We start from the raw sequence: 16,394 nt of genomic DNA on the forward strand, positions 1-16,394 counted from the left end.
GCCTTGTCAATAACTTTGTAGTTCAGTTTAAGCTGGTGTGTTTTGAGTGACATGCCACTGTTTTCAATATTCTTTGCCTTTCTCTATGCATGATGCCAAGATGTCAGCATGACTGTACTGTAATTCATAAGGTACAAAGAAGATACATGAATGAATTTGAATGCCTACTGAAAGTGGAGAATGAATTAGCTTTATTTACCTTTTCTTAATCATGAAAGATGGAGTCAAATGCGGCAGCATGATGGTGGTGCATTTGGATTTGTATATCTGCACCTGCAACATGCGAATTAAACTCTACTCCTCATATAAACTCTGACAGCGTAAGCTGCACATCTCATCTCTCTATAAAATGTGTACTAAGCAGTCATCTCATAAAAAAATCATTTGAATGGACAAGACTTAATGTTCTTGACCCTCAAGTTTAACAGAGCATTTTAAGATCCTTGGTTTGATGAGAAATATGCTCTGTATTGAGTTTATTGTTGTCTGAATAGAGAAAATAAGATGTTATGAATCACCTCATGTATTAAATTTTGCTACTGAAATCATTTATGCTTTTTTTAACCTTCTTTCTACATTCCACCACTCATCTTTTTCTCTCTCTCATGGTCCCTAATGAACAGGTAAATGCTAAATCACATTTTTACTCCACCCGTCTTTTAATCAATTTTTCCTCTTTCAGATGCATCCTTCTTTTATTCTTTGGAGGAAATGTTATTATTGCCATGCCCATTTCTAAGATTGCCATGTATAATGTTTACTTTTCTTGAGGTGATAATATCATCAATAATGTCAATATATGACATACATTTGTCATTGTCACTACTTCCAGCCATTTTCCTTTATTCACTTGTCTTCTCATTTGTTTGCATTTATTCATTTATTTTGTTTCCCAATCTCCCTTCCCATTTGTGATCCCAATGTTTTTATACCAATATACAATCCACCCTTCAAGCTAGATGAGATGGGCTTTTATTAGAATTATACTTGAACATTGACAAATCAATTTCTGTTCAAGTTACACTGATGCATTTCAGCTAGCTCCTCTTTCTCTTTCAAAATGCATTCCTCCCTTGCATGGCCATGTCACTCCTATTTCTCCTTTGCCCTTTTCTTCTCTTTTTCTTATGCTCCCAGTTTCTTTGTAAATGATGCAGTCACTGGAAATAAGCAGACAATTTAAGTGCTAGATACTTCACTGCTTGCTTTCTCTCTGTCTTCAAGCGCGCACACACACACACACACACACACAATCACATTCAAACAACCAATCATACCTCTTGCTGTCCCTCAGCCAGTGCTTATGAACATCAAACAAACACTCAAAAGCAGAGCATCCACACGGGAAGAAAAATAATTAGGTTTGTCTGAATTTGACTTAATGTGGGTAAATTTCTCTTATCAGCATTTCACATAACAAGAAAGAGCAAAATGTCGTAATAAACAGCCCCCACTGTGTGGTGAATAAAAAGTGGCACTTTTTATATAAAGACAATTCATGCATTTAGGTCAGTGAACAAAGTTGCCCACATGTTCGACAAACCCCACTCACCGAGCAGAGTGAAACGAACCATGTTCAGAAGCGATCTCTACTAAGCTGAGCAGTGTTTGGCTTCCTATGGGAGGCCTGTGCATTTGTTTTTATTATAGCTCATTTAGAGCCAAACTGCAAGGCACCATGCTGTGCGTGAGCACGTACATGCATTTATGCATTCTTCCTGCACTACACTGTATCACTTTAAGTAACTGAGCACAAATATAAAAAGTTGTAGCTCTGCTTGAATGGGTCTCTCTGCATGTAAATTATAAATGAGCTGTAATGATTTAACAAGCATGTGTTTGATAAGCTATGTAATGAAGGCTGCAGGGTTTAAATGGACATGCTTTCAATAAAAGCCCAGTCATGCATGCTTTATGTCAGTTGTAGCATAGAACACAAGTGATTTTGTATGTCCGGACTCACTCTATTAACCTGCCACATGCTAAAATTAGCAGCACTTCAAAACTAGTTGCATTATCAAAGCCTATTTAAGAGCTTGCAGCTGGTTTTTGCGGGGAATAATAAAATCCATCTATTCAGACTGTTCCGGGACCCTTTCAGACCTTGTCCAATTATCTAGAGCCACATTCACTTAATTCATAGCGCCTCCATTTCATTGATTCTAGAGCTATACAAGCAATTCTTTGAGACCCATTTTACCTATAAACTCTGCCTGCCCCAGACACAGTCTCCTCTATCATACTTTCTTTCAGACAACGCTGTCTTTTCTTGTCTTGTTCACGGCAGGCGAGGCACATCTAGAGATCTGTGTCTAACAGAAGAGCGTTTTATTGAGGCGAAATAAAAAATTACTTTGTGTCAATGACCAAAACGGCCACATTGATTAATAAACGACACTGACGTAGGTCCTGTGTCTATGACAACCCTGGCCTGGCAGAGGATAAGACAAAACACTCATTGTTGTGTGACTGCTGTTCCCTCTCCAGAGAGCAAGAGTAGTCTGACTGCATTTCCGCCCTTAAAAAGGACATTACTAAGAGCTCAGAGCTCTCTTGAACTGTGCATCAATCTCCTTACTGTAATATATTATGAATCAATAACTTACAAATTATGATTCAGTTGGAGTCTTTTATAAGATTAAAGTAAGTGGATTAAAAGAAGAGTATTGGTGTCATAACCTTGTTCAGATTTCTCAGATTTTCCAGAAGTGGTTTGATTGTGGTCATCACTTTTTGGCATCATGAAAAGAAAGTGCTTAATAAAAGGGGGAAAACTGAAATGCCTTTTATTAAGCATTGATGTAGTGCAACATGTTTGCCATGTTATGTTCATGTTGCCCATGATCAGGGACGCGGGAAGTAGGGGTGCTAAGGGGGCTGCAGCACCCCCTGTTTTCACATGGTTGCAAATGCAACGCCAAGTTTGTTCATTTAAGTTTATTCAGTTTTAGCATTTAATAATTTACCAAAAAAAAAAAAAAAAAAAATATATATATATATATATCTTGATATGTTTTGTTAACGTTTGAAAAAACTACTCATATTATTGATATATCATGATGATGATCATATTACCCACCCCTAACTGCATGTAAATTGCTGGGTTATTGTACAGAATCATTCTCACCAAAAATTGTACAGAGATCCTTTTCAACTGAGTCAGATCACCACCATGGATATATGCATTGCAAGCAGCAATAATTTTCAAAAACTGCAAAGCACACTTTGTAACTGTTGTTGAGAGCACTGAGTAAAAGCTCCAGATTACAAGTGTTTGGTAATGCTAGGGAGTCTGGGAAATCAATTATGAGATTATTACAGTTGCCAGGCTAGAAAACATGAGCGAACACTGTATTATTGCAGTTTTAGAAGTACTTGCATATTGAATGGACACTCTTAACACCATACCAAAAGACTGCGTGATTGTTCCTGCTTTGAGTGTCAGGGTGAAAGGAATATGACTAAGTGTTATTTGTGTGTGTTGTTTGCCATTTTGTTCTACAAACAACAAAAAAACTTTCTGGTACCCAATATCTGATAGAATGTTCTAGCAACAGTAGTGATAGTTAGATCATGAAATGCTCAGTCTGTCGGCCAGCCTCAGACCATCCACCAGTAACAGGCACATCTAGGGCTGCACGATTAATCAAAATTAAATCGCGATTAGGCAGAAGCTGCGATTGTCATACGTATCTTTCAGTTAAGTACGGTTCTGTGATCAGCAGTAAATCTCCATCCGAAGGCCAGAGGGCGCTCTTGCGCGGAAACTGCAGATACGCCTCGCAGAAGAAACCCAGGAAATGCCTATAGCAGTTGCTGAATAAAAAGATGATTTAACTGCTTTCATTAATTCAACATGACTAATAAACACACGACTACGACAATATATGGTTTATCTGAGTTCGTCTTATTATAATTTTTATTATAATAAAGTATATAATGCAATGCTAATCGACATGGCCTATATCACCGCTTAGAATACTATGAAATATGTTGCGTGCCTTATTCTGTGTAAGAAGCCACATCATCTCTACGATGATGATACGCATGACAATCACATTCGATTAATCGTGCAGCCCTAATATGAATGTATGTTACATCTCACTTTTTCCTCTATTCTGTACTGCCATGCAGTTTTTGTGTGCAAAGTGCCTTAGATGTTTTGATGCAAACCATAGTGGCTTTGACAAAACAATTAATTAGAAAGGCTATAGTCATTGATTTATAGTGAACTAGCTGCAATAAAAATGACCATGTAGAAAGCTCATAGCTTGTGTCTGTTTAATTTTCTGTTTGTGCATTTTCCACTATTGCTAACAATCATTTAGGTGTACTGTAAGTGACTTACACCTGTGTTCCTATTATTTGTTTTCTCTGATATATGAAAACATATATAGAAAAGTCAGTTGTGAAGCTGCTGTATCCCTATTGTAATTTGTAGTGCTGTGTTTTTGTCATGCAACCCACTGCAGAGTGACCCCACTGACACGCACGCCACTCTCACAGGCCCAACTGTGAATTATAAAACAAGCCTGCTGCCTAGAGATCTGCCAATGATTTTACAGATATTTTAAGCTGTATCTGCAGTGAAAACAAAAACAAATCACTATACCTGAAAATACAGAGAATTTGTTCATTTCTTAAACTTTGCGTTTGGTTTCTTAAATGTAAATGATGTTACTATCACATTTTCTCATGTGTTTGTTTTGTTCATTTTCAGATGGTTGCAACAGAAAGGAAAAAAACTTTTAGACCATAAACAGATTTAATCTCTCGTGAGTTTTCTTTTACTGAGCTGTGTTGCTCTCCGCCTCTTGCTCTCTTTCTTTCATTGCTCATCTGCATTTGACCACCATGTTAATCTGCGTTAGAGTTGATGTACTCTAAATCTGTGTAATCTGCTGTGTGTGAGTGGAGTTGGGTCTGAAGTACTGTGATAATCCCAAATGTCTCACTCTTGATGTAGTTCATGTGGTGTTTTTGTGACCACAAGATGGACTTTGGTGGATCACTTGAGCTGCTTGAATTTGACTATTTTCTTTTGTAAAATTCTTTTTTTAAGTTGATGTATAGATTATTTTTATGCAATAAAAATATTAATGCATAGCTCAAAGGTGCTTATGTAAAAGAAAAGAAGTGTAAGCGTAGTTGTGGTGGTACTAATTAAAAGGTTTTGGGGTTGATGGGCTTGTGTTTGAAGGGGTGTGTGTGTGTGTGTCTCATGCAGTGTAAAGCGTGTTTGTTACATACTGGCCCCACTGTTTTGGCATGGCTATGGACTCATGCTGGCGACTCTACAAACCCCCCACTGTTTCCTGGCTGTCACCAACAGAGCAGGGAAATAAGGAAATATGATAAAATATAGAAGTATTGCCTCCATGTTAACGCACACACAGAGACACACACGCTCTCTCCCTCACTGCACTTACTGCATCTTCAGAAATCAAGATGATTTCCCTGAAGATTTACAGAGGAGTGCCTTTGGCTTTCATAAATAAGATGCAACCCAAAACTGCAATTCCCTCTTTCTTTTTCTTTCTTTCTTTCTTTGCACAGATGTCTTATTGAAAAACTAGATAGACATAAAATGAGAACTTTACTGTGAACATTAATATAAACAACAGGATATATCCATAGAAAAACTATAAAAGTAAGTCATAACTCAAGCATCATGTTCTCATTTACAACCGCTATAAAATGCGTTCTGATTTACCTATCTCAGTTGAAATCACATTGCAGTGTAGGGCAATGTCCGTAATCTGTGCCATAAATATGTCTTTTAATATTCAATGATATTATTAGATGTTCTACTGTATTACATTGTCTTTATGCCGATTATGAGAGTACAGTGCAAAGACGGATGCACTATTGCCCTGAACTCCTATGCAAACTCTGCACCAGGTCTGAAAGTACAAAAACAAATGCAAATCTTCACCAGATTGTATAGCTACCAGTATTTAAATAGCCATCGCAAGCAAACAAGCGCATTTAGGCACTATACACAGTCGCACGCGTTTAATAACAGGTCATTAAAATAAATGAATGAGAGTCCCAATCCAGGATCTTATTTCAAAGCGCCTGCATTTAATTCCATGTGGCAGCCGCCTCAGACTGATTAAATAGGCGCTTAAGAGCAAACAAATTAAAAAGACAAATTAGAGGGCTAATGTACGCATTCAGCCAGAATATGTCAGTATTCTCTAAACAGCGCTTATAATGTGTATAAAAACATATTTATTCTACCTCATTTCAGTTGAAGTCAGAGTTGAGCTGACTCAGACTGACCGTTGGTAACAAGTAGCTCATATGAAGAAGTGTGTAGAGCAACATACCTCAGTCTGGGTAAACGGCATCTTTCCTTCGTTTAAATTATGCGAAATTTTCTTCTTTTCTAGAGCGCGTTTTTTTTTCTCAGTGGTTTTGATTTGTCCCGTTCTCTGTGTTTTTAACCGTCTCAGTCTTCAGTTCAGTCAGTCAGGCGCGCTGTGACCGTCGCGCGCGCTCGGACTCTCTCTCTCTCTCCTGTCACTCAGCGGCGCGCCTCGCGCTCTCTCTCTCTCTCTCTCTTTCGCGCCACTCCACCCCTTCATCTCCTCAGCGGAGTAACGTGTTTTTTTTTTTGTTTTAACATAGATCAATTTACGAACAAAATAACATCCATCTTTCAACAGGATATTGTCTTATATATTACATTAAGGCTTATGTTAAATTATGTAAAATGTCGAAATATGTGTCTTATGCTTATACGATACGACAGTAAATACAACAGTTTATGCATGTGCATGTGTTAGGCTATAGCCCATATAAATTAATATCTGACTATTCTATGAACATTCATTTTTATTAAATAAATATATTAAAAAACAACTAACAGTAAGGTTCAAACTTTAATTTTCACCACATCTGACACATATACACTTGAGATAATAAATTTTCATCAGGTAAAAGTTATTACACTACAAGCATTTTCTTTAGCAGGCATCTTGGTGTTTGATCACTCACATGCATAAACCATGTAACCTTGCATTTCTAAATAAAATTAACAGCCAACTGGCATCTTGAAGAATTTTATTCACTTGCTAAAGCCAGTTTTTATTCCCATTTGCCGCTTGTAGAGTATTGTCAATGTATAATTAATGGAATGTTTACTTATTCATTGAGACTTTGATTCGCCTTTTGAATAATGTGATTGTGTACAGCATTATCTGGTGTTTTTTTTTTTTGTGGTTTTGTCATATTAAATTTTAATGCATGGCATGCAGTTTGCTGATAGGGCCTCCCTCTAGGGCTGCAAGTGACTTTGAGGCAGTGTGCATGTCCTGAGCTATCACTGCAATGAACTGTGAGTTGGATTGACTTTGACTTGCATGTAATTGTAGCCTTACATAGAGAAAATGAAATGTTTATAAAGCTGTCCTCCTGAGGGGAGGTTTGTGTAATGTACAGTACATGTTTGTGTGTTTATGAATGCAATAGTTCGCACAAGCCAAGGTGTCTGCAGGGTTCTGGAGTGTCAGACATTAAGGACATCTGTTCAGACATACAGTACACAACACGTCTCTCTGTCACTGGTTTCACCCCCTCTCCCTGGTGGCAGGCTATTTCAGAAACAGACTTCCGTTCCAAACACTTGACCATCACCTTTTCTGAATAATAACGCTTGATGTGGTATTTGTATGACTAATAAATGCGTACAGTAAATACTTATTTACAATACTTAGTTTTTATTATATTATATAGGGCTGTAGATTTAACATGTTAATTTGGTGCAATTAATTATGGAAAAAATAATGCATTAAAATGATTAACGCATTTAACACACCCCACCATGGTCTAGACCAGTTTGTCATCTTATTGTTCATTGCAGACAGTTTCTAACGAACATGATGCAGGACAAACGACTGACTGCGTGAGGTAGGCTGTTAGACTGCAGTTATATGCCCCTAAAATTCAAGATGTGAGGGCAAAATATGGCCCTGTATGGGTTTTTTGTCTTATATTTATATCATATGATATAGTTTAGCAATATCACATGAGCAAGTGTGGGGTTTTTCTCTCTTGAATATCTACACGATTGCAAAAGTAATATTATACAATAGTTCAACAATCAAGAAGTCAATATTGTGTTTAATTTTAGGCACAGTATTGTCTATATTGTCTGTTTTGCTCAATTTCACCAATGAAAACCCATTAATACCTATTTATTATCATCATTTATGCAACGTTGAATCAAAATTATTTCTTTCTAAAGCTTCTTTTTGCAATGTCTATTTAACATTGCAATTCAACATTGCAATTGCAATGGCTTTTCTTTTCAATTCATTTAATTATGTAATTAAAGATGAAAAATTCCTAATATGTAAGTTACTTTTATAAGTATTTATACTTTTTTATACTTTTTACTTATTTTTATATTTTTTACTTATTTATACTTTTTAAGTCATTAAAAAATGTTTAATCATGTTTAAACCCTTTTTTTGGGAAAAAAAAGAAAAATGAGATCTAGAACTTTTCTGTCAGCTCCTCTAATTAATGCATTTATTATAAAAAGCAAAAAACCCACTCTCGATTGCTCTCTGTCTTGTGTATTGTGATGCAAACTCATGCTGTGCTGTTTTCTTGAAGGAAAAAAAAATACTTTTCTCTTTTGTTCTTTTCATCTTTTCATTTAGTGTTTTTGTACCTGTGTTGTTGCACATTCTTGATCCCTCTATACCTCCCGGCTTTTATCTCTCGCTCTCTGTCTGCCTCTCCTCCACGTCCGTCTCTCCTCTAACCCCCAACCTTCTGTTGAACTTTTTTTGATTCTCAACTATTCATCCATTTGTTTTTCTTTTTTCTAATCTCTCTCTGTGATCCTAATCCACCCGTAAACTCTCATCATTGCCGTATATTGCTTCTTGCTGTGTGCTTTGCTGTGTGGAGTCGAATTGACAATAAGAATCAGCACAGTATTTTTGTTTACAATCCCAACCTCGGTATTGATGTTCATGGACATTGTTTTCGTAGATCCATTTCATCTTGCCTGAAAGGAATTGTTACAGTTCTGAATAAGAAGATTGTATTTTGTGAACACATTCCCGCATACAATCTCATCATGTCAGTATATGCCTCACAGAGTCGTGTGTGTGTGAACATCATCATCTCTATACTACTGTCACCCTTCCCCTGGGTAAGACACTGCACACAGGGTTTAAGCAGATGGCAAATCTCTCTCCCTGGGGTATCATCAACTTACAGCCTTCGCTCATTCTTTCTCCCACTGTTTTGCTCTCTGTCCTTCCTTATGCATATCTGATCCCTTTTTTCTTCTCACTAGTAGATTTTGTTTCTGAGAGACAGAAGAGAAAGGGACATCCACTTGCAAATTACATCTTTCCTGCTCTGTCTCTCTCATCTCGTCTGTTTCCATCTTTCCTCCTTTGCCCTCCCTGTGTAATTAACTAGGTTTCAGTAACAAACCTTTGGGCTTTGGGGTTGCTATGGTTACCTCTCTCTCCATACTGTTTTCTGTTTGTCAGTCTATCTCTGTTGCTAAATTGTGTGTGTGCGTGTTTGTCCTTTTTTCTGTGGCTGTGTGTCTATTCGTTTGAAAAAATGTGTTTGTCTGGGCTTACATTAACTCCATCTGGTAAATTATTTGTTGGTTCATAAGCACGTCACTTATCATGCGGTTTAATGTCCATGTGCAGAGGTGTAATGAATTTTAAATGGGAAAAAATAATCAGCAATCTTATTGCTCATTTGTGTTTAACTTCACTGTCTGATCATGAAACAATGTTGTTTTAGTGCTGCATTGTGCAACAGCCTCGTACTTGAACTCAAACACTCAGCCCTGTTTGATGCGAATGGATGCAATTTTTCCTTTTTATTGAAATTAAAACTAATAGACAAAAACATTTTGCAGTATATTGTCTATCATTCAGGTCCCGTAATGAAAAAGCAGCTCTGTATCTAGTTTAATTTGTAAAATTGGATAAAGGCTTTCGTTTCACCTATGACACAGGTTCAAGACCCTGATTTTTACTGAATTGATGGAAATGTCAATTAGCACTTTGAATGACCAGGCTCATGACTGTATTTTGCTTAGTTTACTAAGCAAGCAGAAAACTGTAAGGGACATAAGGCACATCTATGCAATCTGACAAAGGAGCTTATCCACTATCTGAACGAATTATGGCACATTTAAAGGGTTCATATAGTGAAAAATATTATATTATATTATATTATAATATGAAAAGTTTATATACACTACCATTTTTTTAAACAAATTCATATTTTTTTGTTAGCAAGGACACATATATTTTAAAAGTCACAGTAAAGATGTTTATAATTATTAGCCAGAACAGCTGTTTTCAACATTGATGATAGTAAGAAACTTAGTTGAGCACCACATCAGCTTTGCCACCACAGGAATTCACAATAGGTTTTTTTTTACACTAATTTTTGGTTAAATGAAGATGGTGAGCATAAGAAACTTTTTTTCAAGAACAAAAAAATCTTACTGACCTCAAACGTTTTTGAATGGTAGTGTATTAATATTGAGTTCTTTAACTAATTCTCATACTTGACCTTCTCCCCTCTGATAGAATTTGTATTGTCAGTCACCAGTAAGACATAAATTTGGTTTAAAGTCACTGTTTTTCTTGCTGTAATGTCTCTGACATCTTCCCTGAAGCGTGCTCTGTTTTCTTTTTGTTGTTTCAGCTAACAAGACACTTCTGGGTGGAGGAGGAGGTGAGTCAATCCTTTTCCCCCACTTTTTCTGAGGCTGAATGAGACGAATCTAGGGAAAAGACATTAGAGGAGAGAAGCATTGGAGAGGTGAGAGGAATTAGAAGGTGAAAGAGAGCAAGTGAGAATCAGCAGGTGGAAATAAAGGTGAGAGAGCGAGAACGTATGTGTGTGATGGGAGCTGTTGTCAGCCTGAGGCTTAGCACTTTTCAGAATTTTAACAGACGATCTCTGATAGCGCCGTGAGTGAGAACAGAGGCGCTATTTGAGGAGCAAAAGAGCGATTAGAGACCCAGTGAGATGAAATGAGCGCTAAACTCTTAAACCATCTCTGATAGAGCTGCCCTTCCCTCCCAACGCACACACACACATGCCCACAAACATCGACAAGAGAAAAACAATTAATCAGCAGATTCGGAATAAAACGGTGGAATTAAAGAGAGACTGTGCTTTTTCGAAACTGTTTGCTCACTGTGATGTATTAAAAAGTACTTTGATCTGACAAGATGGTAGATCTTCTCAGAAATACAGTAAAGCCTTCAGATTTCTCCCATCTATCTGTACATACACATATTCATCAAACAGTGAGCTTCTTTGGCATTGCAGCTGCACAAACAGTTAAGTCTTAACTAATATTTAAAGGACAGAAAAGTACCAAGCTGCCATGATGTTTTGGATATGGTGCCATGGTTATTCTATGTATTTTTGAACATGTTTCATGATAGATGTTGTAGTATTGTTTGTAAATACAATCAGGACAATACTGACATTGTTAGACATCCAACATATAAACTACAGCCCATCAAATAAGTAGTTTTCTCCTGAGGATCCGTAACTACGTCTGCAATTATCTCAGATTGCACTTTTAGTCATTAGTTATGGGCCTGTAATGTTCCTGCTCCCAAGAGGTTCTAAATAACGAGTGTGTTACATGTAACAGCTGTTTTTCCAATAGACTGTGCACAGTGTGAAACTACCTCTAACCTGAAATTGCAACAGTAGCTATCTCATATCAGCACACCCTTTTCCACCAGACTAGCTGCTAAACCATCTTGACAGTATTAAAGAGATAGTTCACACAAGACTCAAAATTCTCTCATCACTTACTCGCCCTAATATCATTCCAAACTAATATCGTTCCCCCCCCCCATCTGATACAATGCAAATCAAACCTTATTCTCTTCAGAATATCTTCCTTTGTGTTCCACAGAAGAAAGTCATACATGTTTGGAAAGACATGGGGGCAAGTAAAAGTGAACTATTCCTTCAGGACAGCATTCAAAAATAAAACACACTTCTCTGGAATGCTTGTTCCTAACTGGCAAGTTACGGCATTTTGTGCAGTCTCTTTTTCTTTTCACATAAATAAAATAGGGTAATATGTGATAAATGAACATTAAATTTATTTGGTAGCAAGATAATGTACAGTCATTATCACAAAGTAAACATTCTTGTAAATTACTTAAATTATGAACCATTTAAAAGTAAACTGCAATATTTCACACAACAAACAGACTAGTTGTCATGTGTGACACTATTAATGAGCATTGTTTTACAAATGTGAACACCGTCAATAGCTATGATAATTGTACATATCTAATTTTGTGCTTTCACATTTTAAAACTTATTACACACTTGAAATGTGTTATGTTAAATCTAATGTACATTACCATTCAAAAGTTTTTTTTTAAGAAATCAATTGATTTATTCAGAATGGATGCATTAAATTGATCACAAGGTGACAGTAAATACTTTTATCATATTATAAGATTTCAATATAAATGCTGTTCATTTTGAACTTACTGTTAATCAAAGAATATATGACAGTTTCCACAAAAAATATTAAGCTGCACAACTGTTTTCAACATTAATAATAATATATGTTTACTGAGTAGCAAATCAGCATATTAGAATGATTTCTGATGGATCATGTGTCACTGAAGACTGGAGAAATAGCTGCTGAAAATTCAGCTTTGCCATCATAGCAATAAATTACTTTTTTTTAAATATATTCTATATATTACTTTATACTGTTTTTATTGTATTTTGATCAGTTAAATTCAGCTGTTGTGAGCATAAGATACTTCTTTTGAAAACATAAAAAAATATTACCCACCCTAGACTTTTGAACAGAAACGATAGTGTACATACCCTATCTGTTTGAGAGGTGTGTGTGCATTTTGAAAGTGCATTCCGAGATCTAATGTATGTAATTTACGATAGTAGAGTGCTATGCAAATGAACAGAAATGTCCAACTGTTGACTCAGTATTTGCGCGTATGCATGTGCATGTCGATTGTAAGCGTGTGCCGCTCTTGCTCTCTGCCCGTGTTAAGTGCCTGCGCGTTAGCTAATCAATACCAGTGATGAATCTGCACTTGAGAATCCTACTCATCAGAACCACATCTCGCACACACAAACACAAATTCAGAAGTGCGCACTGCTGTATATTGACCTGGGTTTTTTATGCAGTTTCTCAAACACAAATGGCAAATGCGATTGATTTAGGCTTGACCTTCACCTCTCTTGTTTTAAACCTCATTGTCAGTTCGTGCCTCTGCATGTCTTCCATCTCCCTTTCACCTCTCTCTGTTTTGCTCCTCACCCATCCTTCTGTCTCTCTGCCCTACACCATCACCTCTTTCCTCTCTATTTCTGTCACCAGTATGCAAACACATTGGTTTCCTTGCACTCGCACTCCCTCCCTCTCTTTTTGTTGGCTCTACTCCTGAGGTTTGTTAAGGCAAACCTGGGTGATAATTAGGCAGGGACAAACTATACATCAGGGAGGACACAGCCTCAGAGCATTGCATGCAGAGAGAGAGATGAGGGGTTAGTCACTGCCTGTTGGTGTTTAAAGCAGGAAAAGCACTAAAGCTGAGAGGGCAAAAAAAAGAGGATGTGTTTAAAACAACAGAAGAGAGAATAAAGAAAAGATGGATGAGTTAGGATGTGTCGTATAGTGGTATATAGTTTGTTTCGGATACTGTTTTAAAGACTCTAGCACCATCCATGCTCAGTCAGCATTTTTGATGCACTGCAAAAACCAATTTACTAAAGTGATAGTTCACCCAAAAATGAAAATTCTGTCATTAATTACTTACCCTCATGTCGTTCCAAACCTGTAAGACCTTTGTTTTTTTCTGCTGGAACACAAATTAAGGTCTTAGGGGTTTGGAATGACATGAGGGTGAGTAATTAATGACATTAATTAATTAAATGACATAATTAATGACAGAATTGTCATTTTTTGGCTGAACTAAGTATTTTAGTCTTTTCTTTTTCAGGTATAATATCTAAACATCCTTAAAACAAAATTTACTTGGAACAATATGACAAGACTTGTTTTCAGAGAATATATCTTAAATTAAGTTTATTTTTATTACCTCACTGGTGAATTGTTTTAGAGCATAAACCTCACTACATTTTGTTAGATTTATGCTTAAAACAAGAAGAACAAAACTATTTGCCAGTGACATTAGTAAACTAAGCCTCATTCAAGATATATTCTTTAATCACTTGAAAAGCGTGATTAAATTATTAAATAATATAATAATATAATATAATATAATAGGATAATGTGTATAATAAAGGTTGTTTAGGAGAATAAGTCTGTTATTTTTCTTACTGCATTGTCTTTAAGCATAAATATTTTCCAATGGGGTTGGAATTTTTTATTTAATATTTTCTAAAAACAAGTCTTATTTGCTGTGTACGAGACAGGAACTGAAAGGAAGAAGCACGGTAAAAGAAAGTGCATAAGGAAGGAAAAAGAGAGGCTGTGAGTGATGGAAATAATTCATGCTGGATTTTCTACGTTCACGGTCAAATGGATCATACTTGGAAATGGCACACATAACTATAGGCGATCAAAATTTTCTGTTCATTACAGTGGGAGACATCAGTCCTGATACTCAGAGCTGAGAGAGCTCCAGATTGTACGAAAGGACACAGTGACATTAGAGTCTCTTTGGGGGTTTTGTTGCGTTTGTGGTGTAATGTTGCATTTTGGCATATGGTTCCTTTTTTTTAAAACTCCTTCAAGTCTGTTTGTGAGATTTCTTTGCCCTGTTTCTAACAATCTGGAAAGCCACCCATGGATAAGTATTAATTGATTGTTTTATTTTTTGACTGAGAATGTGTGTGTTCTTGGCACTGAGTGGAATGTTGGTATTCTGGTTGAAAACCAGAGCGCCGGGCAAGTGTTTAGAGAGAGATAGTGCTTTGGTGTCAAGGGATTTGTGACACGGGCAAGCAGATGTGCCAGATCCAATCAAATGCTCTTACTAATGGCTGCCATGGTGACCAGCTCAGCCAATAAAAGGGTGTGTTTCAATAACACTTGTTAGTGCCGCTCAGTCCAACCAAACTGATTTGATGGGAAATTGAACTGCTAACGAATGCTTTTGTATGCAGAAAATGTGTGTGCACTGCAGATGCATGCATGTTTGCGTGCATGTGGTTAGATGTTGCATGGGGTTGCATGTGAAGAGCACTTGTAAATGAGGACTGAAAAAAAAGCTGTGTATGCAGTATAGGAAAATATTATATGTTTTTTGTTCAGTGTCACAAACCCCCTATCAGGTAAGCAAGAAGCCAATTAGCACCTGCTAACAAGATGTCTGTGTAATATAAAAAGTGTGTGTGCACGCGTGTTGCAATTACACAGGAAGGCAAACTATTCCCAACAGGCATACCTCGTCACCACATTTGCATCTTTTGCCTTATTCCTTCCTCTCATCCTTCTTTCCGCCGCTCCAAAGCCCTGAGTACAACTTCCCTCCATCTGTCCCTCCGTCTCTCTCAGTTTTTTCCTCATCTTTCTCTCCACTTCACTATCTCTATGGTATTTCTCGGTATATATTCCCTATCTTTCTATCTTTTTATCACTCTATCTCTCGCTCCTGTGGATTCTGAGCACATATCAGCAAAAGTGCCAGGGTGCTGAAAACCCTTGAGTAAAACTGTTATGGTCCTCAAATTGCTGCCCTCAGTGCTATGAGAAATCAGATTTTTTTTGTGTCCTCAAATGATAAATGGGGGTTGGGTTTGTAAAAAAAAATTAAAAAAAATTTTTTTTAATGTTAGACGTTATTTAGTCGCCCAGAGTAAGATTTAGTCGCATATGCGAGTGATTTACTCGCAATGTAGAGGGTTGCTAGTGGAGATAAATTTTACTATGCCTTGATCTTGGATCTAATTTTGGTTATCTGGACTTTCAATGAAGGGAAACATAAGGTTTCATTCATTCAAAAATATTGTAACTTGTCTTATGGGTTTGGGACGACAGTGCAAACATTTAATTTTTAGAGTTAATTGACAGTGTTTCTCCAGGGGAGAGTGGGGTAAGATGTGTCTCTGGGTAAACTGTGTCGCCCCCACCTTAATATAGTGAACTGCATAATTGTTGTCATGCAATATTTTTAGGAAGAGCTATGCAGTGTTAAAGCATATTTATCCAGGTTTAGAAATATATATCGTGCATGTTGGTAAACTGCAATGGAAAAATATTTGGATATTTGGCTATATATATTCTGTAATTCTGAAATGTATATAATCATAACCTAAACCTAACAGAAAACTTTCTGTATTTTTACAATAATAATAATTCAATTATTTACTTCATAAATACACACACACACACACATATATAGTATCTA

At 36.6% G+C, this 16,394-nt stretch overlaps 2 protein-coding genes across 3 annotated transcripts in view; one reads left to right on the forward strand and one right to left on the reverse strand.

Annotated features, from left to right (window-relative positions):
• LOC107741397 (leucine-rich repeat transmembrane protein FLRT1-like) overlaps positions 1-6,506 on the reverse strand; it is a 20,175-nt gene extending 13,669 nt beyond the window's left edge. The window contains exon 1 of one of the 2 annotated variants that reach the window (XM_016554109.1): positions 6,333-6,506. The gene's annotated coding sequence lies outside the window, so the exon portion shown is untranslated. Of the gene's footprint in view, positions 1-5,250; positions 5,289-6,332 lie in introns of those variants that run through there. The other variant, XM_016554119.1, reaches the window with a different exon arrangement.
• The window catches only part of LOC107741414 (O-acetyl-ADP-ribose deacetylase MACROD1-like), a 58,772-nt gene that overhangs the window by 28,541 nt on the left and 13,837 nt on the right, over positions 1-16,394 (forward strand). The window contains exon 4 of the mRNA XM_016554140.1: positions 10,708-10,737. Coding sequence (XP_016409626.1) covers positions 10,708-10,737 — 30 coding nt within the window. The remainder of the gene's footprint in view (positions 1-10,707; positions 10,738-16,394) is intronic.

The sequence above is a fragment of the Sinocyclocheilus rhinocerous genome, unplaced genomic scaffold (genome assembly GCF_001515625.1).
Source record: "Sinocyclocheilus rhinocerous isolate Xijiao unplaced genomic scaffold, SAMN03320098_v1.1 scaffold431, whole genome shotgun sequence".
Lineage (NCBI taxonomy): Eukaryota > Metazoa > Chordata > Actinopteri > Cypriniformes > Cyprinidae > Sinocyclocheilus > Sinocyclocheilus rhinocerous.